At 48.6% G+C, this 25,739-nt stretch overlaps 1 protein-coding gene across 1 annotated transcript; it reads left to right on the forward strand.

Annotated features, from left to right (window-relative positions):
• Positions 1–235: 235 nt before the first annotated feature.
• On the forward strand, positions 236–3,838 carry LOC125510544 (linoleate 9S-lipoxygenase 2-like). The gene is made up of 7 exons (XM_048675760.1): positions 236–522; positions 624–916; positions 1,023–1,245; positions 1,328–1,666; positions 1,919–2,004; positions 2,083–2,762; positions 2,854–3,838. The coding sequence occupies exons 1-7, from the start codon at positions 321–323 to the stop codon at positions 3,623–3,625; spliced, it is 2,595 nt and encodes an 864-aa protein (XP_048531717.1). The 5' UTR covers positions 236–320; the 3' UTR covers positions 3,626–3,838.
• Positions 3,839–25,739: the final 21,901 nt, after the last annotated feature.

Here is a 25,739-nt window from a genome sequence, read left to right on the forward strand (position 1 = left end):
TGGTTGCTGCTGCTGTCCGTATGGAGCAGCACAAATCAAAACCCAACCCCCATTGACATGGCTACTCCCTTGTGTACGATTAGGATCTTATCCTGATCCCCTAATAATCAAATCGTTTTACAGTATCAAATCAAACAGTAGGCCACTAGGACAACGTTATACACACTAGCCAACGCTAAGCTCACAGTCACACCCTACCCTTCGTCCATCTATAAATAGGCCGGTTGCTCGTCGAGAACTCTCACACCATCCACAGCAAGCAACACTAGCACTACACTCGTACCATTGTTCTTCCATCTTAGAAGCGTACGTACGCCAAGATGTTCGGCGGCGGTCTCCCCATCATCGGTGGGATCGGCGGGCTCACAGGGAGCAAGACCCGGCTCAAGGGGTCGGTGGTGCTGACCCGCAAGAATGCACTCGACTTCAACGACCTGGGCGCCACCGTCATGGACAATGTCACCGAGTTCCTCGGCCGCGGCGTCACCTGCCAACTCATCAGCTCCACCATCGTCGATTCCAGTGAGCACCATCGAGCACTCTCCTTCAGCATTGCGTACTTATCTTCCCGTGCAATGCAATGCAGTCTCTGATTAGCTTGTTTGTTTACGTGGCTCGGCTAGACAACGGGAACCGCGGGAAGGTGAGCGCGGAGGCGAGCCTGGAGCAGTGGATCACGAGCCTGCCGTTCATCACGGTGGGCGAGAACAAGTTCAGCGTCACCTTCGACTGGGCGGTGGACAAGCTGGGGGTGCCGGGCGCCATCATCGTCAAGAACAACCACGCCTCCGAGTTCTTCCTCAAGACCATCACCCTCGACAACGTCCCTGGCCACGGCAAGGTCGTCTTCGTCGCCAACTCGTGGGTGTACCCGCAGGCCAAGTACCGCTACAGCCGCGTCTTCTTCGCCAATGATGTGAGCGAGCTCTTCAATCGCCAATGATCCATGTGTTCAATGGATGCAACGTACGTTTTTGCATGTCCACTTATTTAAGTATACGTGTATGTACGTGCCTGCGCAGACGTACCTGCCCAGCAAGATGCCGGCGGCACTGAAGCCCTACCGCGACGACGAGCTCCGTAACCTGAGAGGGGACGACCAGCAGGGGCCTTACGAGGCGCACGACCGCGTCTACCGCTACGACGTCTACAACGACCTCGGCGACTCCCGCCAGATCCTCGGGGGCTCCAAGGACTTCCCCTACCCTCGCCGCTGCCGCACCGGCCGCAAGCTCTCACAGACCAGTGCGTTTTATTTCTCTTTCTCTTTCTCAATCAGTAACACAGTCTCTACTTGGAACTTATGAGTACAATCCATTGCGCGCAGACCCTGATCGCGAGAGCCGGCTTCTGCCGCTGGTGCAGAGCATCTACGTGCCGCGGGACGAGCTGTTCGGGCATCTCAAGAAGTCGGACTTCCTGGGCTACTCGCTCAAGGCGCTGGTAGATGGCATCGTGCCGGCCATCCGCACCTACGTCGACCTCTCCCCCGGCGAGTTCGACTCCTTCGCCGACATCCTCAAGCTCTACGAGGGTGGCATCAAGCTGCCCAGCATCCCGGCCCTCGAGGAGGTGCGCAAGCGCTTCCCGCTCCAGCTCGTCAAGGACCTCATCCCCATGGGCGGCGACTACCTCCTCAAGCCCCCCAAGCCGCAAGTCATCAAACGTATCTACCTACCTACTGATATTTTACTTATTTTCCTTAAAAATAAACTTATATCTTACTTAAGTATTTTCTCCGTTTCAAATTACTCGTCGTGGCACCCTCCGTTTCAAATTACTCGTCGTGGTGCCACGACGAGTAATTTGGAACAAAGGGAGTAGATATAAATAATTCTATAAACTACTTCTGGTACATAGGATTCATCAAACGTTGGAAGAAAAATAAATATAATTTCGACTATTTACGCACGTGCAGAGGATGAGAAAGCATGGATGACCGACGCCGAGTTCGCAAGGGAGATTCTCGCCGGCGTCAACCCGATGATGATCACCCGTGTGACGGTGAGAGCCAAATTAAAAGTGCTAGTATGTATTAAACATGGACTAAACTAACGGTAAAACTAATCCATTGCATTGCAGGAGTTTCCTCCCAAGAGTAGTCTGGATCCCAGCCAGTACGGCGACCACACCAGCACCATCACCGAGGCGCAGATCGGGTCGAGCCTCGAGGGCCTCACCGTGCAGCAGGCAGTCTCCAGCAACAGGCTCTACATCCTCGACCACCACGACCACATGATGCCGTACCTCGTCAGGCTCAACAACCTCGACGACACCTTCCTCTACGCCACCAGGACTCTGCTCTTCCTCAAAGGTGACGGCACACTGGCGCCGGTCGCCATCGAGCTGAGCACGCCGCTGCTCCAGGGCGGCCTCACCACCGCCAAGAGCACCGTCTACACTCCGGCGTCCACCGGCGTCGAGGCCTGGATATGGCAGCTCGCCAAGGCGTACGTCTGCGTCAACGACTACGGCTATCACCAGCTGGTCAGCCACTGGCTCAACACGCACGCCGTGATGGAGCCCTTCATCATCGCCACCAACCGGCAGCTGAGCGTGACGCACCCGGTGCACAAGCTGCTGCACCCGCACTACCGTGACACAATGAACATCAACTCGCGGGCGCGCGAGCTGCTCGTCAGCGCCGGCGGGATCATCGAGCTCACCGTCTTCCAGCGCAAGTACGCCATGGAGATGTCCTCCGTCACCTACAAGGACTGGAACTTCAACGAGCAGGCCCTACCAGACGATCTAATCAAGAGGTAAGCAAGTTTTTCTTCGTATATAGCAGGTTAATCATGTGAAGAACCGTTCCTCAGTGAGTGACATGGTACTACTAATCATGAATTGCAGGGGCATGGCGGTGCGCGACCCATCTAGCCCGCACAAGGTGCGGCTGCTACTTGAGGACTACCCTTACGCGGTGGATGGGCTCGCTATCTGGACCGCCATCGAGCAGTGGGTGACAGAGTATCTGGCCATCTACTACACCAGCGACAGTGTGCTTCAGAGCGACGTGGAGCTGCAGGCGTGGTGGAAGGAGGTACGCGAGGTCGGCCACGGCGATCTCAAGGACGCGGCATGGTGGCCCAAGATGATGACGGTGGCGGAGCTGGTCAAGGCCTGCGCCACCATCATCTGGACCGGGTCCGCGCTGCACGCCGCCGTAAACTTCGGGCAGTACCCCTACGCAGGTTACCACCCCAACAAGCCGTCAGCGAGCCGTCGTCCGATGCCGGAGCCGGACACCGAGGAGTACGCCTTGCTGGCCCGCGACCCGGAAAAGGTGTTCATCCACACCATCACCAACCAGGTGCAGTCCATCATTGGCATTTCCCTGCTGGAGATCCTGTCCAAGCACTCCTCCGACGAGATTTATCTCGGGCAGCGTGACACGCCGGAGTGGACCTCGGATGCCAAGGCGCTGGAGGCGTTCAAGCGGTTCGGCACAAGGCTGGAAGGCATCGAGAGCCAGGTGGTGGCCTTGAACGGAAACCCCCAGCTCAAGAACCGCAATGGACCAGCCCAATTCCCCTACATGTTGCTCTACCCCAACACCTCCGACCACACGGGCAAGGCCGAGGGGCTCACGGCCAGGGGCATCCCCAACAGCATCTCCATCTGATGAGATATTCGGAGAAAGGTCGGTTCTCGCCAGCACGCAAAAATGTTAGGGTGCGTGCTTGCAACAACATTGCTTAAATAATCCAGTACATTAGTGCTCATTTGACACCCAAGTGTTATGTGCATGGGTAGCCACTGGCCAATGTATCATCTTTCATGTAATTTTCCCTTCCGAATTATATATTAATAAAGTGATGAGTTATGCTTCTTTTAATTGAAAGAGTAGGAAACATTAATAAACATATGCAGACTATCCTAGTGAAATGGGCATTGAAGGTGGTTTCGGTACATGGGCCTGAGGCGGTTTTCCGTCCGCCTATAAGCCATTGTCGCTAATGTGCCTAGAATTGGAGACGGATATCTAATTGCATGCAATGATATATCACTGTAAGTGGTGCATTGACAGAAATGCCTCACACGCTTGAAACATCAGAAGTGGCTTCTTATTTGGAACCACCTCCTATATACTAACGTTACATGTGGTTTCTTCAGCAGAATGACATGTATTTCGTGTTTGAGGGTGGTTTTCTTTTTCAATGTGTTTTCATAATGCACACATCCACATTCATCTCATAATTGCATTGTATCCTATTTCATAAACACATGTATATACATGTGTACTCGCAAAAAAAGGATATAAAAACTGCCGCAAATTTGTAAGAAAATGTTCGTGATTTAAAAAAACAGGATATAAAAAAAATGTTAGTGAACAATGTTCATGAATTGGAAAGAATTTGTAAGAAAATGTTCGTGATTTAAAAAAACAGGATATAAAAAAATGTTAGCGAACAATGTTCATGAATTGGAAAGATGTTCATCAGATGAAACAGAAAAGGGGAAAGGAAAAACAAAACAAATTTGAAAATAAATAAAATGAAAATGAAAAACGGGAATGAAAAAGGAAAAGGAAAAAACAAATAAAAAATTCCAGAAATAAAAAACAAAGAAAATAAATAAAGAACATGAAAAACGTTCTTGAATTTGAAAAAAAATGTTCGCGAATTCAAATAATGTTCACGATTTTGTTAAATGTTCGAGAATTATAAAATGTTCCAGAATTTGAAAAACAATCATGAATATGAAAAATGTAGGCAGATTCAAAAAATATTTCTGAGTTTCAGAAAGTATGAAATGCAAATTCAAAAAATGTTTGTGAATTTTCATAATTATTCATGAATTCTAAAGATCTTCATGATTTTCAGAATGTCTACAATTTCAAAAAAAATTCGTTAGTTGAAAAAATGTTCATGATTTCTAAAGAATGTTCGTGAATTTTTTTAAAAATACTATTCACGTATCTGTAAAAGATATTCATGATTTGGAAAAGGAGCATGGATTTGCAAAAAAAAAAATGTTCAGTAATTCAGAAAATGCCAAGAGTTTGTAATAAAATGTTTGAAATTTGGAAAATGTTAGCGATTTAGAAATATCATGATATTAAGGAACGTTTGTGAACTCAAAAAATACTCTTGATTTCAAAAAACTGTTTACAATTTCAAAAACCATTCAATAATTTGAAATATGTTTGCAATATGAAAAAGAAAAAAATGGAAAAAGATATGAAAATAAAAAGGAAAAGATTAATGAAAATAAAAAACGAACAAGATAAAATGACAATATAAAATGGAAATGAAAATATGGGACTAGAGATGAGTCAACTTTAGTTAAAAGGCGTCCGAATGATTCAGAGTTTTTAGATCTTGATGCAAAATTTGATAAAAGTGGGATTGGAGAGGTCAAAACTTTAAGTAGCAATGAACCCAATCTTTTGGATTTCAAAGAATTTAATTATTATAATTGTTCTTTAATAAATTGTATTTCCTTATTGCAATCCATGTTGAATTCTCCTCATGCTTATAATCAAAACAAAGTTTTCACTAAACATATCGTTGCTGCTTTGATGCAATCTTTGGAATAAAAGCTTGAATTGGAAGTTTCTATCCCTAGAAAACTTTATGATGAGTGGGAACCTACTATTAAGATTAATATTAAAGATTATGAGTGCCATGCTTTGCGTGATTTGGGTGCTAGCATTTCCACGATTCCAAAAACTTTATATGATGTGCTAGGTTTCCGCGAATTTGATGATTGTTTTTAAAATTTGCATCTTGCATATTTTACCATTAAGAAATCTATGGGAAAGATTAATGATGTTTTTATTGTTGCAAATAGTAATTATGTGCCCGTAGATTTCATTGTTTTTGATATAGATTACAATCCTAAATGTTCTATTATTCTTGGTATACCTTTCGTTAAAACGATTGGTGCAATTATTGATATGAAAGAAGAAAACATTAGATTTCAATTTCCGTTAAGGAAGGGCATGAAACACTTTCCTAAAAATAAAATAAAATTGACATATTAATCTATTATGAGAGCTAATTAAGGATTGCACACCAAAAATGACAATACCTAGATCTATTTATGTTTTTATGCCTAGCTAAGAGCGTTAAACAATAGCGCTTGTTGGGAGGCAACCCAATTTTATTTTTGTTCTTTGCTTTTTGTTCTCCTTTGCAATAAATAATTCATCAGCCTCCGGTTAGATGTGTTTTTTTTTGTTTTAAGTAGTGTTTGTGTCAAGTAAGACCTTTTGGATGGCTTACGGTGATAGTTGATTTGATCTTGCTGAAAACAGAAATTTTTGCGCTCAGGAAAAAACAATTCTCATTTTTAACAAAAGCGTGATAATATACTGATTATTTTTGCAGAAGATCTCTACTCCTAATGTCTGAGTTGGTGAATAGCCTCCACGGTTTATTTTCGTCCCACCACTTTTAACCGTTTTCTTTCGCTAGTTTTTTTTCGTCCCCTCCCCCACCCCACCCCATCCCACGCAGCCATCCAAAAAACCCCACACCCAGCAAAAAATCCATCGATCCCATCCCCATCAATTTTTTTTCATATCGAACCGGTGGGCAAATAACCAGTAAAAAACATGATCCCTCACGTACCACAATCTATCCATATCCACTCTTTCCTTCCATATCACCACTTTCCTACAATATCTATTCATACGGTGGCAACAAGCAATCTATTCAATTACACACTCTTTCCTTCCACACCACTTCCCCAATATACTATCTATCTATTCTTATCGCGGCCACAATCAATCTATTCAATTAAAAAAAGTTAAATCCTTTAATCATCAATCATTCCATATACAAAACCAATCATCTTCAAGGTTCGAAGACGATGGAGAGTATTCCGATTCAAATCGGGACTCCTGGGCTGGGTGGCGAACCCTGCTTCAGCGTGGTTCCAATGCTTGGCGAGTATCCGTGAAGACGCACACCTGAAACTGTCAAGTGAGAGGGAGGCGCCACTGTCCTTCCTGAAACTGCCACAACACAGGTCAACACACGCAAGTTCTAACCTTGGGTGACAGGTTTTATGCACTTTCCTTCGTCTCCGATGGATAATGGATAGCTGCCACAGCACAGGTCAGCAAACACAGTCCTCGAACAGCAAACGCACAGCCCTAACACCCACTATTATAAGTCTCAGATGTATGGTCGTTTTTTCATTGAGTTGGTCATCCCTATAAGACCTAGGTAACTGCTAAAGGTAAAAACAATATTCTACCATAGTTTTGGTATTTATTTGACAAGTTTTGGTATTTCTCACCTTGATAGATTATTGTGCATATGTTGATAACATATACCTGCCAGGAATTGTGAGGAAAAAATAGTTCAAAAACATGATCTGGTAGCAGTACTATGAAGCATCTATTTGACAGTACATGTAGGTAAGAAGCTTAATCATGTTGCTATCCCATTAAAAAGTACTCCTGGTTGTTGTATACTCATTGTAGTAAGAAGCCTAATCATGTTTCTATATCTGTAGGTAAGAAGCCTAATCATGTTGCTGTCCTAATCGTGTAGCAGTACTATGAAGCATCTATTTGACATTGTCAAGTTCCGTGATAAAAAGAATCAGTGAAGAAATATATCATGATAGTCAAGTTTCATTGATTTCAGAGGTCCCATAAGCCTGTCAAGAAAATAGCAGAGAGTTTTCAATGGTGAAAATAGAAAGTGGTTACATGACTGAAGCATGGTTTTCATAGTCTAAAATAATAGGAAAAAGTATATTTTTCGTCCCTTAATTTTCTTGATAGTCTAGAAATGGTCCCTCAACTCTAATACCAGCAAAATCTTGTCCTTCAATTTTTAAAACCGGATATTTTTTGTCCCTTGAGTTGCTTCGGGTGGTTTTGTGCTGACGTGGCATAGTTTTGACCATTGACTTCGCCACCTCATTGTCCACCTCAGCTTGGTCTTCCCCCTCTCATTCTATGCCCACCGGAGCACTTCACTGCCTGCGTCTGCTCCGGCCGCCACCTCCGTGTGCTTCGTGTGGTGGGATGCACGCGCACTTCTCCATCGCCTTCGCTGAGAGGGACATGGACTGGGACAAGAGGCTGCTCGCCTGAGCGACTCTGACACGGAGAACGACGGGGGCTACGGTGGAACAGCGGACGTCGTCACTGAGGACACACAAGATGAGTACGACAACGGGAGCGCTGGCCTCGTGGACGGCGTGCTCGTCCCGGGTTGGATGGCCTATGCCGCCACCGCGGAGTCCGTGCAAGCCCTGACCTCCTCCACCTCTGGCAAGTGTGTTTGCGTCATGCACCGGGAGCGCAGCAGGCCACGGGGCGGAGCTCGACGTTGGCGCATGGCAACTGTTCGACAGAATGCCCACTAGATAGGAAAAAAGGAAGACGAGGAGAAAGAAGAAGGGCGAGGCCACGCCCTGGAAGACCGAATGCGCAACTTCCTTCGTCATCGTCATCTCGTCCTTCCCTGTCTCTCGTTGAAGTAGGGCACGGTGGCCACGCCCTGGAAGCCAGTGTCGGCACATCCACGGCGAACACATGCCGGACGCCATTGTGCATGCCACCTCGGGCTCCGGCGTGTGCAGCAGCAGGCTGAGCACGTCTGCGTGGCTCGCGGGACCGTCGAATGCCGTCGCGGTGCTGACTGTTAGAATTAGTTGTTGTATAGGGATAGAATTCTCTTTGAATTGTAAACCTATTCTATCTCTTCTTCTGTTTCAACCTCTCCCGAATATCTCTCTGTAAACCGATCGATCTAGCCTCGATCCAAACTTGTAATCCACGGCATATGTTCCATGTAATGCAATGCGGCCTGAGCAAAGGGTTCTACGCTTCCCATATTATTTCACATGGTAACAGAGCCTCTTCCTCAACAAAAACGCATCTAGCTACCTTCCTCCATCAAGAGCATGTCTACCACCTCCGCCGCCATGTCGCCCAGCACCATGGGTGCACTTTCCACCACCTCCTCCTCCACCTTCGCCTCCTCATCCACCACCACCACCTCATCCCTTGGACCACCACCACAGGAGAAGCTGACGAGGGGGAACTTTCTTCTCTGGAAGGCCGTCGTGCTTCCGCAGATCAAAGGAGCACAGATGGAGCATCATCTCGACGAGAAGAGCCCGGCACCGCCGCCCACCCTCACCATCACCAAGGACGGCAAAGAAGAGCAGATCGCCAACTTTGCAAATACCCTCTGGTATGCACAACAGCAGCAACTTCAAGGATATTTGATGGGCTCTCTTTCCCGCGATATTCTTGCACAGGTCGCCACGTTACAGACGCCGGCCGAAGTTTGGCGTGCCATTCATGCCATGTTTGCTGCTCAGAGTCAAGCTCAAGCCATAAACACCTGCTTCGAGCTAACCAATCTTCAGAAAGGTAATATGACCATGGCTGAGTACCTTGGCAAGATTAAAAGTCTTACAGATGAAGTTGCCTGCACCACCGCCGTGCTTTCCGATCCGGAGATCGTCTCCAAAATTCTCGCCGGACTGGACATGGAATATAACCCTGTCGTCTCGGCGCTTGCTGCTCGGGTGGAACCGATCACGGTTCAGGAGCTCTACAGGCAGCTCCCGAGCTTTGATGCCCGCCTCAGTCTTCTTCACGGCACCAGCCTTCGCCAATCTTCTGCCAACGCTGTGTCCCGTGGTCGCGGCCATGGGCGCGGTCACCAGGGGCAGCCCCGCACCGGTGGGCGCGGGCGTGGCCACCTTCAGGGAGATGGCGGCTACAACAGCTCTGGTGGCGGCGGCTACAACAACACCAACAAACCAGCAGGCGGCGGCTTCAACAACAACTCCGGCCACCGCTCCTCTTCCTCCCGGGGGCGCCCTCGGTGCCAACTCTGCAAAAAGGCAGGACATGAAGTTCTGGATTGATGGCATCGGTATGATGAAGATTTTGTCCCCGACGCACGTCTTGTTGCTGCAGCTATGCACGAGCAAGGGGGCAATGGCGTGTGGTACGTCGACTCCGGTGCAACCGACCACGTTACTGGTGAACTAGAGCAACTCGCTCTCCGGGAGAAATACCTTGGCAACGATCAGATTCACACTGCAAGTGGTGGAGGTATGGATATTCGACACATTGGTCAAGCTTTTATTAATTCTCCTACTCTTAAACGTGTTCTTGTTCTAAACGATATCCTTCATGTTCCACAAGCTAATAAAAACCTTGCCTCTATGTCTCGTTTAGCCACCGATAATAATGTCTTCTTTGAAACTCACCCTCGTTACTTTTTTATAAAGGATCGGGCAATGAGGGAACTTCTACATCACGGTAGATGCATTGGAGGGCTCTACCCCATCTCATCCGGAGTTTTCAACCACAAGCGCCGTCATCCTTATTCTGTCATCAAGCCCTCTTTGGCACGGTGGCATCAAAGATTAGGACACCCATCATCAGTCATAGTCAAACAAGTAGTTAATAAAGGCAATTTGCCCTTGTCATATAGTCAATCCAGTGAGTCTGTTTGTGAAGCTTGTTAGTGTGCCAAGATTCATCAACTCCCTTATCCTAGGTCAAACAGTGTGTCCCATGCTCCTTTAGAGCTTATTTTCAGTGATGTATGGGGTCATGCTAGAGATTCTTTTGGAAGAAAAAAAAATATTATGTCAGTTTCATCGATGATTTTAGCAAGTTTACTTGGATTTACTTGTTAAAGCACAAATCTGAAGTTTTTTCTGTGTTTCAAGAATTCCAAAAGCTTGTTGAAAGGCACTTTAACAGGAAAATTTTGGCAGTCCAAAGTGACTGGGGAGGGGAGTATGAAAAGCTCAACTCCTTTTTCCGTAGCATAGGCATTGAACATCATGTCTCTTGCCCTCATGCTCATCAGCAAAACGGCTCTGCTGAGAGAAAACATCACCACATTGTTGAAGTTGGCCTTTCCCTCCTTGCACATGCCTCCATGCCTCTCAAATATTGGGATGAAGCATTTATCGCAGCCACCTATCTTATCAATCGTCTTCCGAGTAAAGTCATTGGTAATTCCACTCCATTAGAGCGATTATATCATCAAACTCCCGATTATAACTCTCTTAAATTTTTTTGGTGTGCTTGCTACCCAAATTTACGTCCATATAATCGCCACAAGCTCGAGTTTCGATCCACCCAATGTGTTTTTCTTGGCTATAGTAATCTCCACAAAGGGTACAAATGCTTAGAGATTGCAACTGGCCGTATCTATATCTCTAGAGACGTTGCTTTTGATGAAACTCTTTTTCCATTTGCCAAACTTCACCCAAATGCTGGAGCTCTCCTACCTGCTGAAATAGCCCTTCTTCCAGATCACGGGGAGAATTATATAAAGCTGATCTTGTGAAGAATTCCATAAAAAAATCGGATTCTAGTGATATTTGTGCATATTCGGGTCATGATTTCATGTATGCAGAAACAGACAAAGAAGGCGCTGGATCCCATGCATATTCCGGTGGCAGCGGCACAGCTTCGGGTGGCAGCGGCGTTCGATCCGAGGTAGATCCCCGCGCCAGTCCCGCTGTCTCCAGCGCCGCGCGATCCGAGGACGATCGCGGGCATCCGCATGCAGCCAATCGCGTTGGGGCGGCTGACAGGCCCGACCGCATGGAGCCCACCGTCTCAGACGCGCTGGTGGCCGACAGCCCGCGTGCAGCGGGGCCTGATGCTGAGCCCACCTCGTCAAGAGCGGACGGGGGCGAATCACCTCGCGCCACCAGCCCGTGGGCCGACCCAGGAACCGACAGCAGGATGCCTGGCACGTCTGCGTCGCGATCCGCCTCAGATCGGGAGCTGGATCGGGAACCTGCGGCTATCTCGCAGGAAGATCTTTTGTGGCGCAACCAACAGAGACTGCCACATCGGGATCTTCTGTGCAAACTTCACCAGCAGCAGCTCCGCGACGCCATACACGATCTCAGTCAGGTATTATCAAGGAAAAAGAATATACTGATGGTACTGTAAGGTATGACAGGGTCAAAAGAGCTTTCCTTAGTAGTTTTGGTGAACCAACCCACTTGCATGATGCACTTAATCATAAAGAATGGAAGGAGGCTATGGATAGTGAATACAATGCACTCATGAAAAACAAAACTTGGCACTTAGTACCACCAAGGAAGGGAAATAATGTTATAGATTGTAAATGGGTATACAAGATCAAGAGAAAATCCGATGGGAGTATAGACAGGTACAAGGCTAGATTAGTTGCTAAAGGATTTAAACAAAGGTTTGGCATTGATTATGAAGATACCTTTAGTCCTGTTGTTAAGGCGGCTATTATTCGGCTTGTGTTGTCTATTGCTATTTCCAGAGGTTGGAGCCTACGGCAACTAGATGTTCAGAACGCGTTTCTTCATGGTGTTCTTGAGGAAGAAGTGTTCATGCGGCAACCACCGGGATATGAGAACCAAAGCACACCACATTATGTCTGTAAGTTGGATAAAGCTTTATATGGTTTGAAACAGGCCCCTAGAGCTTGGTACTCAAGATTGAGCATGCAGTTACAACAACTTGGGTTTACACCATCAAAAGCAGATACATCTTTGTTCTTTTACAATAAAGGCAATATCACTATATTTGTGCTTGTTTATGTTGATGATATAATTGTTGCTAGTTCAAGCTCAGATGCCACCACCTGTTTGCTTAAGGATCTGAAATTGGAGTTTGCTCTTAAGGATCTAGGTGATCTTCACTACTTTCTTGGAATAGAGGTTAAACAGGTAAAGGATGGCATACTTCTCACACAGGACAAATATACTACTGATATTCTCAGGAGACTGGGATTGGAACATTGTAAACCTGTGAGTACACCAATCTCAACCTCAGAAAAACTTACAGTTGAAAGTGGAGAAGTGCTTGGACCAGAGGATGCAACAAATTACAGAAGTGTTGTAGGTGCTTTACAATACTTGACTCTTACACGTCCTGACATTTTTTATTCTGTGAACAAAGTATGTAAATATTTACATGCACCTAGAACTACTCATTGGACTGCAGTCAAGAGAATTTTGAGATATCTTAAGTTTTCGGAGGGACTTGGGCTTCATATTACCAGGTCTTCATCCATGCTTGTTACTGCATATTCTGATGTAGACTGGGCAGGTTGTCCTGATGACAGAAGGTCCACAGGTGGTTTTGCTGTGTTTCTGGAAACAAACCTTGTATCATGGGGTGCAAGAAAACAGGCTACAGTTTCAAGGTCTAGTACTGAGGCTGAGTATAAAGCTTTGGCTAATGTAACAGCTGAAGTAATATGGATACAGACTTTACTTTATGAGCTTGGAATTAGAGCTCCACAAGCTGCTAGGTTATGGTGTGATAACATTGGTGCCACCTATCTTTCAGCTAATCCTGTTTTCCATGCACGAACCAAACATATTGAAGTTGATTTTCACTTTGTCAGAGAAAGAGTAGCTCGAAACCTACTTGACATTCGGTTCATACCCACAGGAGATCAACTTGCAGATGGCTTTACAAAACCACTGACCGTGAGACGGCTAGATGAGTTCAAGGGAAAGTATCAAGTACTCCCACCCCTAGGGTGCTCCCGGTGCACCCATGCCAAAAAACATTTTTAAAATATTCAAAAAATTCTGAAAAAAATGCAGCACATCGATGGAACATCGATGTCTCTTGTCACAAAATTTCAAATCAAAATTCGAAACATTGCTCGAGATATAAAAATGACAAATTTGACATCAATGTGATAATGGGCCAAATCTAAAGCTCAACTTATGTTATGTACAAAAACTTGTCATTTTTGTATCTCGATCAATGTTTCGAATTTTGATATGAAATTTTGTGACAAGAGACATCGGTGTTCCGTTAACGTGCTGCATTTTTTTTTCAGAATGTTTTGAACAATTTAAAAATGTTTTTCGGACATTTGAAGCACCGGGAGTACCCCAAGCCTGGAAGTACTAGATACTTTCCCATGAGTTCAAGTACAATCTTAACCTTGGCAAAGCTTCATGAGATTTAGATTGAGGGGGAGTGTTAGAATTAGTTGTTGTATAGGGATAGAATTCTCTTTGAATTGTAAACCTATTCTATCTCTTCTTCTGTTTCAACCTCTCCCGAATATCTCTCTGTAAACCGATTGATCTAGCCTCGATCCAAACTTGTAAGCCACGGCATATGTTCCATATAATGCAATGCGGCCCAAACAAAGGGTTCTATGCTTTCCATATTATTTCACACTGACAACCAGTCTGTAGACAAGCCTTTGGCATTCATAGCCAGCCTTCGTGTGTGTGTGCTGTGTTTCCGGCCGGTTGGCTGCGTGCGTGGGAGTGGTGCGATTCTGGCCGGTGGTAAATCAATTAGCTTAGCTAGCTTCGCACTGGTGAATCGTTCAAGTTGATTGCTGCTCTAAACGTGTGCGTCTTGCTGTATCAATCGGAGCTAACTACGTTTGTGCAAGATGGGCGAGGCGGAGGAGCATAGCTCCATAGAGGCGAGGCCGCGGCCGGAGCAGACACACGTGGGTCATGGCGAGGTGCTCCCGTGGAGAGAGAGAAGGAGAGAGAGACGAAGGTGAGGTGGACAATGAGGTGGCGAGGTCAACGGTCAAAACCATGTCATGTCAGCACAAAACTATCCAAAGCAGTTTGAGGGATGAAAAATATTCGGTTTCAACAATTGAGGGACTAGATTTTACTGGTTTTAGAGTTGAAGGACTATTTCTAAACTATCGGAATAGTTAAGGGACGAAAAATATACTTATCCCAAAATAATATCACCTGAACACGCGGTGAGTATGTACAGGGCAAAGCGAGGAGACAAATACAAACCAAAAGGACTTTACGTGTTGCAATGCTATGCTATAAAAACTGAAATGAAGTCAGAAGTAATTATGCAAGCAAGAGAAAACAGACACCTTGTAGATTTCATGCTCATGCTTGCCAGGATAGCCTCATATATATCAGCCTTCTTCCAGGCTAACATTATTTGATGGTTCATTCATATATGTTGCTCTTTTGGATTCACTACATTAGTAGATATACATCAGTTTCTTTTGTGCTTTAAAATTTTAGTTTTGGAAAAACACGCACAAACTATTCAGTTTCTTAATCTTCATCAACTGAAGGCAGTTATGTAAGCTAACTGGAAGAGCTAATGTTTTGTTTAATTTCATTTTCAGCGCTGAAAGACCATGCCGCTTGAAGATATGGAGGCGCCAAATCTATGTCAACCCCATCTTGGTGATACCTCTACCCGAGACCCTCTTGCTGACATCTCTAATGTTGATCATCATTTCCGAATGACTGCAATGCCAGTGCAAGGTAATTGCGAGCATAATTTCTTATAATTTATCATATTGGGCATACATATAGTTGATGAGGTTTTTCTGCTGTTATTAAATGGTTGTAACATTGGTAGCCTCACATGACCTTACCCCGTATGGATTTTGCTGGTAAAGGGTAAACCTTGCTAAGCAACACCGACATAGCAAGGAAAATGAAACAATCGATGCGATAAATGCCAGCCAACACCCTCTTAGCGGCATCTCCACTATTGATCAACTCCTCAACTGGAGTCCAGGTATAGTAGCATGGCAGAACCGAAAGGGCAATTCTTGATGTCTAAAGTCTGGAGGTACTCTCCACTGGTTTTAATTGCCTTTCTACTCATTTCAATAAAGATTGTTCCACAAGAACCATCGCATGCCATGATATCTGACCGTAACATGCCAGATACGGTTTAAGGTACTGCTGATACAATTCATGATGATGAAGAACATAACATGACCTCATCAATAGAAAAAAGGGACATTATAAACGCACGGAGAAGGGCAGCTTATAAGGAGAAAAAAGAAAAGGAAGATGCTCCGATTATGTACCATCACAAGAACAAAGGGATAAGATAGACACTAAACGACGGGCAACATACCACAGAAGAAAAAAGGTAAAACAAGCCCTGATCATACATATTCTTTACTCCACTTATTATGTGCATTTTGACTTTTATTAAGGATAATTTTTTTCGTTAATTCAGTTAAGAAATAAATTGATATCATGGTATGGGTCGGTAATACCCAAAAAAATAACTAAATTAGAGGAAATTCCCCTCTTTAATAGTACATATCTCAGACTAATGTTAGAAATCTTTTGGAGCTATTCCAGAGTAAACTTGTATGAACAGTATGTACATGTCATGCTTCTTAATTTGTGTCCCAGACTTTCTAATCACGTACTCCCTCCGTCCGGAAATACTTGTCCGAGGAATGGGTGTATCTAGATGTATTTTAGTTCTAGATACATCTATTTGTATCCATTTCTACGACAAGTATTTCCGGACAGAGGGAGTATATGATGCTTTCATACACTTGTATAGACTCAAATTGTTTATAATGTTATCCTTGATGTTTTGCATCTGTCAGATAGTACAAGACATGAATCACAAAGTAATGCTTACAGTCAAAAAAATGTGAAGCTTGGCAGGGTATGGTGCTCAAATATGTGTACCTCAAAACTTAATTTTGTTCGCCTGCATCAATCATCCAGTTCTGGTCTAACTTCATTTTGCAAGTTCAGTGTGAGCAATATTTACTTTCCACACTATATCACGAACTTCTCTCCATTTTACGGGTACCTGCAAAACTAATCAAATTAAACAGGGCCATCTGAACATAAGTACAAATTAGATAAGTCAGGAGACAGTAACAGGAATGTCCACCTCCATAATAGGAGCAAGCAAAATTCAAAACATTTTGTTGTGGCCAAATTAAATATAAATGTACATGCGACATCTTGACCACATAATGTATAATCACTAAATTAGGTGGTTCAGCTTGAAGATATATGTTCATATGGTGAGTGTAGGACCAAACTCCAGCAACTTTTTAGCTCAGAGAGTAAACGGCTATAGAATTTTACAGGAAAAAAACTACATACTGCTCCCTCTAACAAAATATGAGACATTTTTTGCATTTCCGACAGCTCCCAAATCTCTATAAGAGTACAATTCTGCCCTCACCATTGTCCAACTCCCAAATCAGTTTGAGATTGAACCTCGCCGTCGGCAGCACCTCGTGCCTCGCCCAGCAACTCACGCCTCGCCCACTGCTCACCGCTCTAGGTGCTCACCACCTCCTTGCCCGCTCCTTGCCCAGGCACCGCTCGCCGCACCCCGGCACTCCTCCTCGGCCAGGCGCCCAGGCGGAGGCCACCATCCCGCCCCGAGAGGCACTGCTGGTGCTCTTCCTCACCGTGTTGGCCCAAGCACTCCTCGCTGCCCGGAGGCACTGCGGGCCCAGGCACTCCTCACCCGACAACACCTTCTCATCTGCAACTGATTCAAATTAATTTCAGAGGAGGAGGAGCAGAGGCAGTTATTGTGCTAAACTGATTGAAACTGTGCAGCTACTCTAAATTCACAACAACTACAGTTACTGTACAACTAACAAACTGTACTCCAGTTAATTGTACTGCAGAGTAACAAACTGTAGAGACAAGAACGGAACAGAACTATACAAACTGAACTGGACTGAAGTAGTAGAGGAACGAAACACTTGCACTGAACTAAACTTAACCTAACATTTGCAGATGCAAAAGTAGTAATCTTAACATGCATGCATCATCTAGTCCTCCAGAAACAAGCCCTACAAGCATTCAGTGTTGATAGTACAAGCCCTAAACAATTCTTTATGCTCATTCCAGTGTTGACAGCATGCATCTTCTCCTAAACAATTTTTGCATCATCTAAATACTCTAACTACTACATCATCTACTCCAGTTCAGCATCATATTAAATACTCTAACTATTGCATCATCAACAACATGCTGACCAAAATACTCCAAGCACGTGCATCAAAGAATCATCTACTCCATCTACAGCACTCCTAAACTGAAAAAAATCATCTGCTAAGCATTACTCCATCTGAAAATCATCTGAAAATAATAATATGCTAAACTGAAAAGATTCATCTGCTAAACTCAAGTGCATTTTCAGTTATGTTTATTTTAGCAGCAGTACTACAACACTACTATAGCAACAATAATGGATGAGGGCATCTCCAGCCGTTGGCCCCCCAGGAGGGGCAAAAAATCGCCCCCTGGGGGCGCACCGACGTTAAACCGCGCACTGGGGGCGTGATGCCCCCCAGTCGCAGCGCCCACGTTATTTTAAAAAAGTCAAATACGGCGCAAACACGACACAAATTTAACGCAAACATCGGCGAGTTCATTCAAATTTAAACATATTTTACAAAAAAAGGAAAAAACTACCGCGGGCTACCCCCGCCGTCTCCCTCGCCGCCCGCCTCGTCGCCTCGCCGCCCGCCCACGCGGTTCTACATGCCGAGGAGGCTGTAGAACCGCGTGTAGTCACCGCCGCCGTCGTCGTCGTCGTCGTCGCCCCCGCCTACGCCTCCGCCGTCCCTGCTGCATCCCTCCCCTAGTTGGCGCGGCGGGTTGGATGGTCCGGGGGCGTCGTCGTCGTCGTCGCTGTCGAGGACCACGATGCTGTGCTCGTCCTCGCGCCCACGCTTGCGGGCGGCGATCTCCTCCAGGGCCCGGCGCTGCCGGACCATCTCGTCGCGGAGGTAGTCGTCCCGCGCCCACCGCAGGGCGTCCTCGTCGGAGAAGCCGCGCCGGGCTATCTCCTCGTACTTCGGGGAGGCCGGGCTCCAGCTTGGGCTCGACGAGGGCGAAAAGCGGCCGGCGGGGGAGGCGTTGTCGCCGACGCGGACGCCGGAGCTGCGGGTGCGCGCGCTGACAGGCGTGTCCTGGGGCTCCGGCTTGACGGGGCGGAGGCAGGGAGAGCCCGACGAGCGGCCGGACGAGGAGGACGACGCCCCGGGCCGCTCCATGCGCCTCGGCGTCCAGGAGCTCCCACGACGACGTGAGGAGGACGGGGTAGCGGGGTACTCGAGGCGCGGCGTGTTGCCTCCCTCGATGTACTCGAGGACGGCCTCCACCGTGCGGCCGGGCACGCCCCACCACCGGCGCCGGCCATCGGAGTTGAGCCTGCCAGAGGGCACGACGCCGTTGGTGGCCTCGAGCTGCTCGGCGTGACGGCGGCGGAAGTAGGGCTCCCAGAGCGGGCTGTCGGGGACGTACCGTGGCCCCTCCCTCGCCGCCCGCGGCAGGGACGCGCGGATGCGTGCGATCTCCGCATGCCGCGCCGCGCCAGTGGGTACCAGGGGCACCGGCACGCCGCCGGCGCTGATCCTCCACGCCCCGGGCACCCGCATGTCCGGCGGGACCGGGTACTCGGCCTCGAAAAGGAGGCGAGCCTCGTCCTCGTGAAGATGGCGGCGGCCGAAGCCGTTCGCCGCCGCGCCGTCGCCTGGGAAGCGCTCGGCCATGGGTGTGATGAACTGGAGACGGCGAGAGAGAGGAGAGGGAGGCACGACGACGGCGAGAGAGTGTGAGATCGCCGAGTGCGCTGGGGCGCGTCTTATATAGGCCGATGCGCCGCCCATGCGCGTGGCGGGCGAGGGAGGGCGAGGGACGCGCGTCATCCGGTCTTCACTGCGCCGCCCGTGAGGCATCAATGGCGCAGGCTGACCGGCGCGGCAGCGCGGCAGCTTTGGCATTGATTCGCCGCGAGAAACGAGGCGGTGAGGACGACGAATGGTCGAGAAGAGAGCCGTGTCGCTGACGCGGCGGGTCCGCGGCTGTTTCGTGCTAAAACAGTTCGCCCGGCGCCCCCGGGCGCCCCCCAGCGCGCCGAATTCGGCCTGGGTCCGCCGGCACTGTTTTCGGCCCGGGTCGGCGAAAATCGAGCTTCTGGGGGCGCGACTGGGCCGATTTTTCGGCGCCGGCGCAAAAAAATGCCTGGGGAGGCCTTCCTGGGGCGCGGCTGAAGATGCCCTGAGTATGTTGGAATTTCGATCCACGTACACTGATTTTCAAACCGTGTACACTATGCAACAGTACAGTTCATGCCAATCAGTGCTACTCCTTTCAGTTACAGAGACCATCCCTACTGTACTGCAAAACCTAGACTGAGGAGACGCAGTACTGTAAGTGCTGGAGTAACTGTCTTACAGCTAATCAGTGCAGACGCGGCAGCCGCTTCTTCCGGAGCTGCATCGTTGTCCATATCCCATCGTTCTTCCCTCTGCAACACGCATCCCTACTCCCATCTGCATCCCATCAATAATCACAACCATATACCATCCACACAAGAATCACAACAGACTATACTCCTAATCAAGAATCCACCCAGGCAGACACTACAGGGAAGATGCACACCTTGTAGGTCTTGCCGTCGAGCGTAGAGCGTGGTAGGCGACTGGGATTCCGGTGCGGGCTCGATCTCGGGTGCCGTCGAGATGGAGGGGGGCTTTGGCGTAGAGAGCCCATCGGGGACGGTAGCGTCCAGTACAGGCGCACAAGGCCGCCATGCCCGCGCTCCTCCCGCGCCTCCTTGGCCTTAGAGCACGCAACACAGGGGAGAGGGAAAGGTGACACGGGCGAGAGGGAGAGAAGGCGGCGAAGCGCTTCATTGGAGGGAGGCGGCGACGCCGGTGAGAGGGGGGCGGCCACACGCACCGTCGGAAGAGAGCTAGGGATTTGGTGGACAGGAATGACCAACCGAGAGTGTGACGGGAACGGGAGTGTGGTGCGGGGAGAGCGAGGGGCTGAGGCTGCTTGTAACGGGGAGTATCATATACTAGTATCATGCACATGATACTAGTGTATGATACTACATTTGTAATGTATGGAATCATATGTTGATATTATATATGACTATATTTATTGCCATGCATGACACAAAATAGCACATCATTTAATATGATATGGTATCATGATATGATACTCAAGCTTCTCTTTCCTCATTTAATTCTATGACACCTCATCAAAATTGCTTAGTTGGCATGTATGATACTACCTATAATACTCCCATTACGACCAGCCTGAGGGGTAAGAGCATCTCCAGCCGTTGGCCCGCCAGGGGGCGCCTAAAATCGCCGTCTGGGGGTGAGCCGGCGCAAAAATTGGGCCTGGGGCGAGTTGGTCCCCAGCCGCCAGCCCCAGGCCCGCCCCCAGGCGCGTTTAAAAATAAAAGATGTATAGCAAATTTTGGCACAGTTCGGCAAAGTTCGGCTAAACACGATAAATTTCGGCCAACTTGGGCATATATTTCGACAAAGTTCGCGGATTTTCATTACATAGCACATATATAAACTGATCTAAAAAAGAAACTAGCTGAAGGCGTCACCGTTGCCGCCATCCTCACCGCCGTCGTCGTCGGCGGCCTTCTCCTCCTTGACGCAGGCGCCCCTGCTGGACCTGGCGTCGCCATGGCAGACTGGTGGCGGCGCGTCATCGTCGTCGCTGTCGTAGATGACGACGACTCCGGCTTCGTCGCGGCCGCGTCGGGCTCCGCGAAGCGGCGCAGGGCGGCGCACTGGCGCTCCTTTGCCTTCTCCAGGCGCTCCTTCTCCATCGCTATGGAGTCCCTGCGCGCCCATTCCAGGGCCGTGTCGTCGTCGTCGAGCTCCGTCTTCATTGGCGCGAGCCCGGCTCCGTCTTTGGCTTGACGAAGCACGGAGAAGGAGCCGACGAGGAGGCGCGCCGGCCGCCCTCGTTGATGACGATGCCGGCGCTGCGAGTGCGCCTGCCGAGCGGCATCTCCGCCGCGGGCTCGGCCTTGACGCCGATCAGGGCCGGAGTACCGGAGGAGTGCGAGGAAGATCGCGAGGAGGAAGAAGAAGAGGAGGACCCGAACCTCCTTGGCGCCCATGGCCCGGTGCGTCGGTGGTGCGCCGAGGCGGCCACCCTCGCCGGGGGGTACGCCAACGGCGGGTCGTTGCCGCCCTCAAGGTATGTCAGCACGCCCTCGAGTGTGCGGCCGGGGACGCCCCACCACAGGTGGGGCCCCTCGTTGTTCTTCAGGCCGCCGACCACCGGCGCGCCGTTGGTGGACGCCAACTGCTGCTGCTGGCAGCGCTCGAAGTACGCCGCCCAAGCCGCGTGGTTGTCGGCGGCGTACTGGGGGAGGGAGAGCTGGGCGTCGGTGAGGGAGGCGCGCACGACCTCGACCTCCTCGGCGAAGTATTTGGGCTTGGCCACGGCATCGGGCAGCGGGGGAATGGGCACCCCCCCATTGCTGAGCTTCCAACCCGTCGACCCGGCGCGCATGTCCGGCGGCGCCGGGATGTTCGCCTGGAATAGGAGCCAGGACTCCTGTTCGCGGAGCAAACGGCGGCCGAAGCCGTTGGCCGCCGCCTCGTCTCCGGGGAAACGCTCTGCCATCGGGAGAGGGGGAGAGGGAGAGGGAGGGGCTGGGCGGCGGCGCTTGGGAGAGGTAGATGGAGAGGGAGGGGCTGGGCGGCGGCGCTTGGGAGAGGTAGAGGGAAAGGGAGGGGCTGGGCGGCGGCGAGGGGCAGGGCTGGTGTGGGCACAGGCGAGTGAGGCCACCGGCTATATAGCCGCGCCGCGCCCGTATGTACGCGTGCGAGGGAGGGGAGGCGTCGGCGCGCCGTCCCGTGATGCCCCGCCCGTGAGGAATCAATGGTAAGGCTGACAGCCTTGCCATTGATTCCCCGTGGGAACCGAGGCCGTTGGAGGAAGACGAGGCGCCGTGTTGCTGATGCGGCTGGCCCGCGGCTTTTTCGCGCCAAAACAGCTCGCCCCGGCGCCCCCGGGCGCCCCCCAGCTCGCCGGGTTCGGTCTGGGTCCGCCGGCGCTGTTTTCGACCCAAGTTAGCGAAAATCGGGCTTCTGGGGGCATGACTGGGCCGTTTTTTCGGCGCCGGTGCGAAAAAATCGCCTAAGAAGGCCTTTCTGGGGCGCGGCTGGAGATACTCTAAGAGAAACGTTTTGCAGCTTCGGCGTTGTGAGGCTATATTTGTGAAAGTAAAGAAAATTTGTTAGGTGACAGAAAAATGTGTAGGCCATGTTCGGCTAATCCTCTCGCCATAGGGATCGAAGGGGATTAGGGAGGTTTGAGGGATAATTTGACTTGCAAGGGATTTAGCATCCTTAAATCCCTTTCAAACCTCTTCAAATCGTGTCTAACCGAACAAGGCTACATGGGTCCCAAAAAATATCTTATATTTTTTATGTTTTGTTATAGAGGGCTTAATTTACGAAGACACCACATCGCTAGGGAATGGGTGCGGACCGTGTAATCATAGCTCGAGCCGAGAGGAGAGCTCGGCGGGGCAACCCTTCTGCACCTCCTGGTCGGCGGACGAATCCGGCTGCTCACCTCTCTAGATGTGCTCATGGTGGTTAACCTGTGCGGGAACAGTGAGATGTGAGTGAGGGCTTGTGCCCATGTAGTGAGAGAGTGAGAGGGGTGACTTGTTCTTTCTTTTTATGATATTTCTTTTCAAGATAAAGAAGGAAAAAAAGATTGGTTGTATTATATTTTTAGAGAAATCAGTTGTTTCTTATATAAAAGGGGAAATCGGCTATTTGCTCTGGAGAATTGTAACATATTTCTTCATTAATTTATTCAAGTAGGGATATGTCTAGCTATTTTGTTTTTGATTTTATGCTCCCATGGAACGGAAAGAAGTCCGGTTTGCACAATATTCTCCGTTGCACATTTTTAGATAGTCAACATGAAATATTCATGCTAATTACATATGTTGCTCGTGCAAGATGATTATGAGCTGAGGAAGATTTTTTTTTACTATACTTGCTCAAGTAAGGATGAAGCTAAAAATAACATTCCTAACATTGTAGTAGAATACCTTAAGCGCACCAAGTAGATTTTAATTTATAACCGATTATTAGTGGCTTCGTCGCTCTATATGTATACATCATCACATTACATTTTTTATCAACTTATATCACTGCAAGTGAACTGGATCTTTTCTGTACACGCAGAATTTGACATGCATTATGGTTATATTATATATAATACCAACAAAGATTTAAAGTGCCCCGTGACAACACAGGGGCATTCTACTAGAATATATAAAAACTTATATGTTTGTCTCCCATGGCAATGTCGGCAAGTGTTCAATTGCAACCTTAAAACCAGTCACGAAATTGATTTGGTCCATGTACGACTTAAACACCTACTGTTTATTCAACTTTTGATGGGTATAGGTAATTAATAACTTCTACATATGGGTATCTTGGTTTCATTAAAAAAAAGTTATGGTGTACTGAATTCTAAATAAAAAAAGTTAAAATAGTTACGGTGTGTTTCATGATTTCAGAAAGGGTACAAGTATGCATACATGGTTCTATTTTCTTTTTTCAGGTTTAGGTAGATTGCACATCAGTATGATATTTCTTCTCTCCTTAAGTCTCAGATCCCTTTTTTACCCCGCTTTGGTATATGTTTCATGATGATCTTTTCATTCAGCGCATACATGTTGATATGTTAATGTATTTAGAAGTAAGAGGTGCAGCATGCCCTGACGTCCTTGTAGGAGTAGTCGATCATTGGATCGTCTTAGCGATTTGTATGTACGGATTTTATGATACAAAGACCTATTTGTTTTTGTATTGAGTATTGAATTTTCTCCTTTCTATTTCTGAACCCTTTTGATATGTTCTTTACTCCTGATTTCAACTTTTCAAGGTTTGTTGTTCTTTCGGGATTTTGGAGTATGGACCGCGTATGGCCGAAGGGGATGCAATCCTTGATTGCCGTTACCCTTGGCATGTTGCTGCTATTTTCCTGGGTGGTAATCAATGCATTGCTGAGAGCCCGAGACCTCAGTCTATCCACTGCTGGTCAATATTGTTCGCGGCCGTTTAGATATTTTTGTCCTTGCCCATTTGGTCGCTCAAATTCTTATTTTTTTTAGGTAGGAGTATTTGATGAATTACTCTTCTCCGTTGCATGTCCACCCATGTGCAGAATTTCATGGTGGTTCTCCAAAGCTGCTTGGCAAAAAGAAGTATGGGCAGTGCTGGTGGCGTGGCTGAGGTGGTGGGGGTGCGTGTGTGTCCTGGAGTCCGGTCGGGCCTTCCTCCTTGGCTTCTGGACGACAGCGTGCGGCGCGGGCGGGCTTCTCTTGGGTCCATCCTTGGCGGTGGATCTACCCTCCTCTTCGGCGGACATGCAGTTGTTGTGTCCTCTCGCCAGTATGCACCAGTAGTCATGGTGGGGCGAAGCAATGGTGCTTCCGCAGGGGGGGGGGAGGGGGGGGGGAGGAGGGATGGGGGCTCCGTCGTTGTTGAGTCGCATGTCGCCGACATAGGGAGTGCCAGTTGTGGCCGTGTGTCGCTCCTCCCCCTTCCCCTTTCCCCAGCCTGGTGCTTTCTGGCAACGCTTCGGGTGGGACGGGCGTTGCCGGTTCCGGTGGTGGTTGGAGTTGGCGGAGCTATTTGAAGCTACCCCCTTTGATGTTCCCAGGGCGGTCTGGGTGCAGAGTCGCGTCCCTGACGATGGGAGGCGCGTTGATCTTGGGCGGATTTGCGCGGCTTGGGTGCGGGCGAGCAGACATGGCCGCTCGGGCGGCATGGATGCGGGTGGTTGGCGGAGCGGGGGTGCGACGGAGGGGGTCAGAGCACCACGGTACATCACTTGCCCAATCTTTGTACTAGTCGGCGGCGGCGGCGTCTTCAGATGTTGTTTCCTTCTTGCAGGCTCCGCTGCGGTACTCTCACTCCCTTCGTGTTGCTCTGGGTGAAAACTTGATCCACGGGATCAGATGGTGGCGGCTATCCGTGGTCCTGCCCTTCTTGGAGGCACCGTTTTGGAGTCCCCGCTCCGGCGTTGGCCGTCTCACCTCTCCTCGGTGGATCACTCATGTGGTGGTCCGTCGGCTAGAAGCGGTTCTTCTCTGCTCATTCGTAGTATGCTTGGTAGTCATTGGGGTGGTTTGTCGGCACCTTTGTATCTCTTTTTGGGTGTGTGTTGAGTGC

Source organism: Triticum urartu, chromosome 5, assembly GCF_003073215.2.
Source record: "Triticum urartu cultivar G1812 chromosome 5, Tu2.1, whole genome shotgun sequence".
In the NCBI taxonomy this organism is placed as follows: domain Eukaryota; kingdom Viridiplantae; phylum Streptophyta; class Magnoliopsida; order Poales; family Poaceae; genus Triticum; species Triticum urartu.

Coding starts and splice junctions, on each gene's coding strand:
- LOC125510544 (XM_048675760.1), top strand. CDS start 321: ATGTTCGGCGGCGGTCTCCCCATCATCGGTGGGATCGGCGGGCTCACA. Junction 1,667..1,918: donor CAAGCCGCAAGTCATCAAAC/GTATCTACCTAC, acceptor ACGCACGTGCAG/AGGATGAGAAAGCATGGATG. Junction 2,763..2,853: donor CCAGACGATCTAATCAAGAG/GTAAGCAAGTTT, acceptor CATGAATTGCAG/GGGCATGGCGGTGCGCGACC.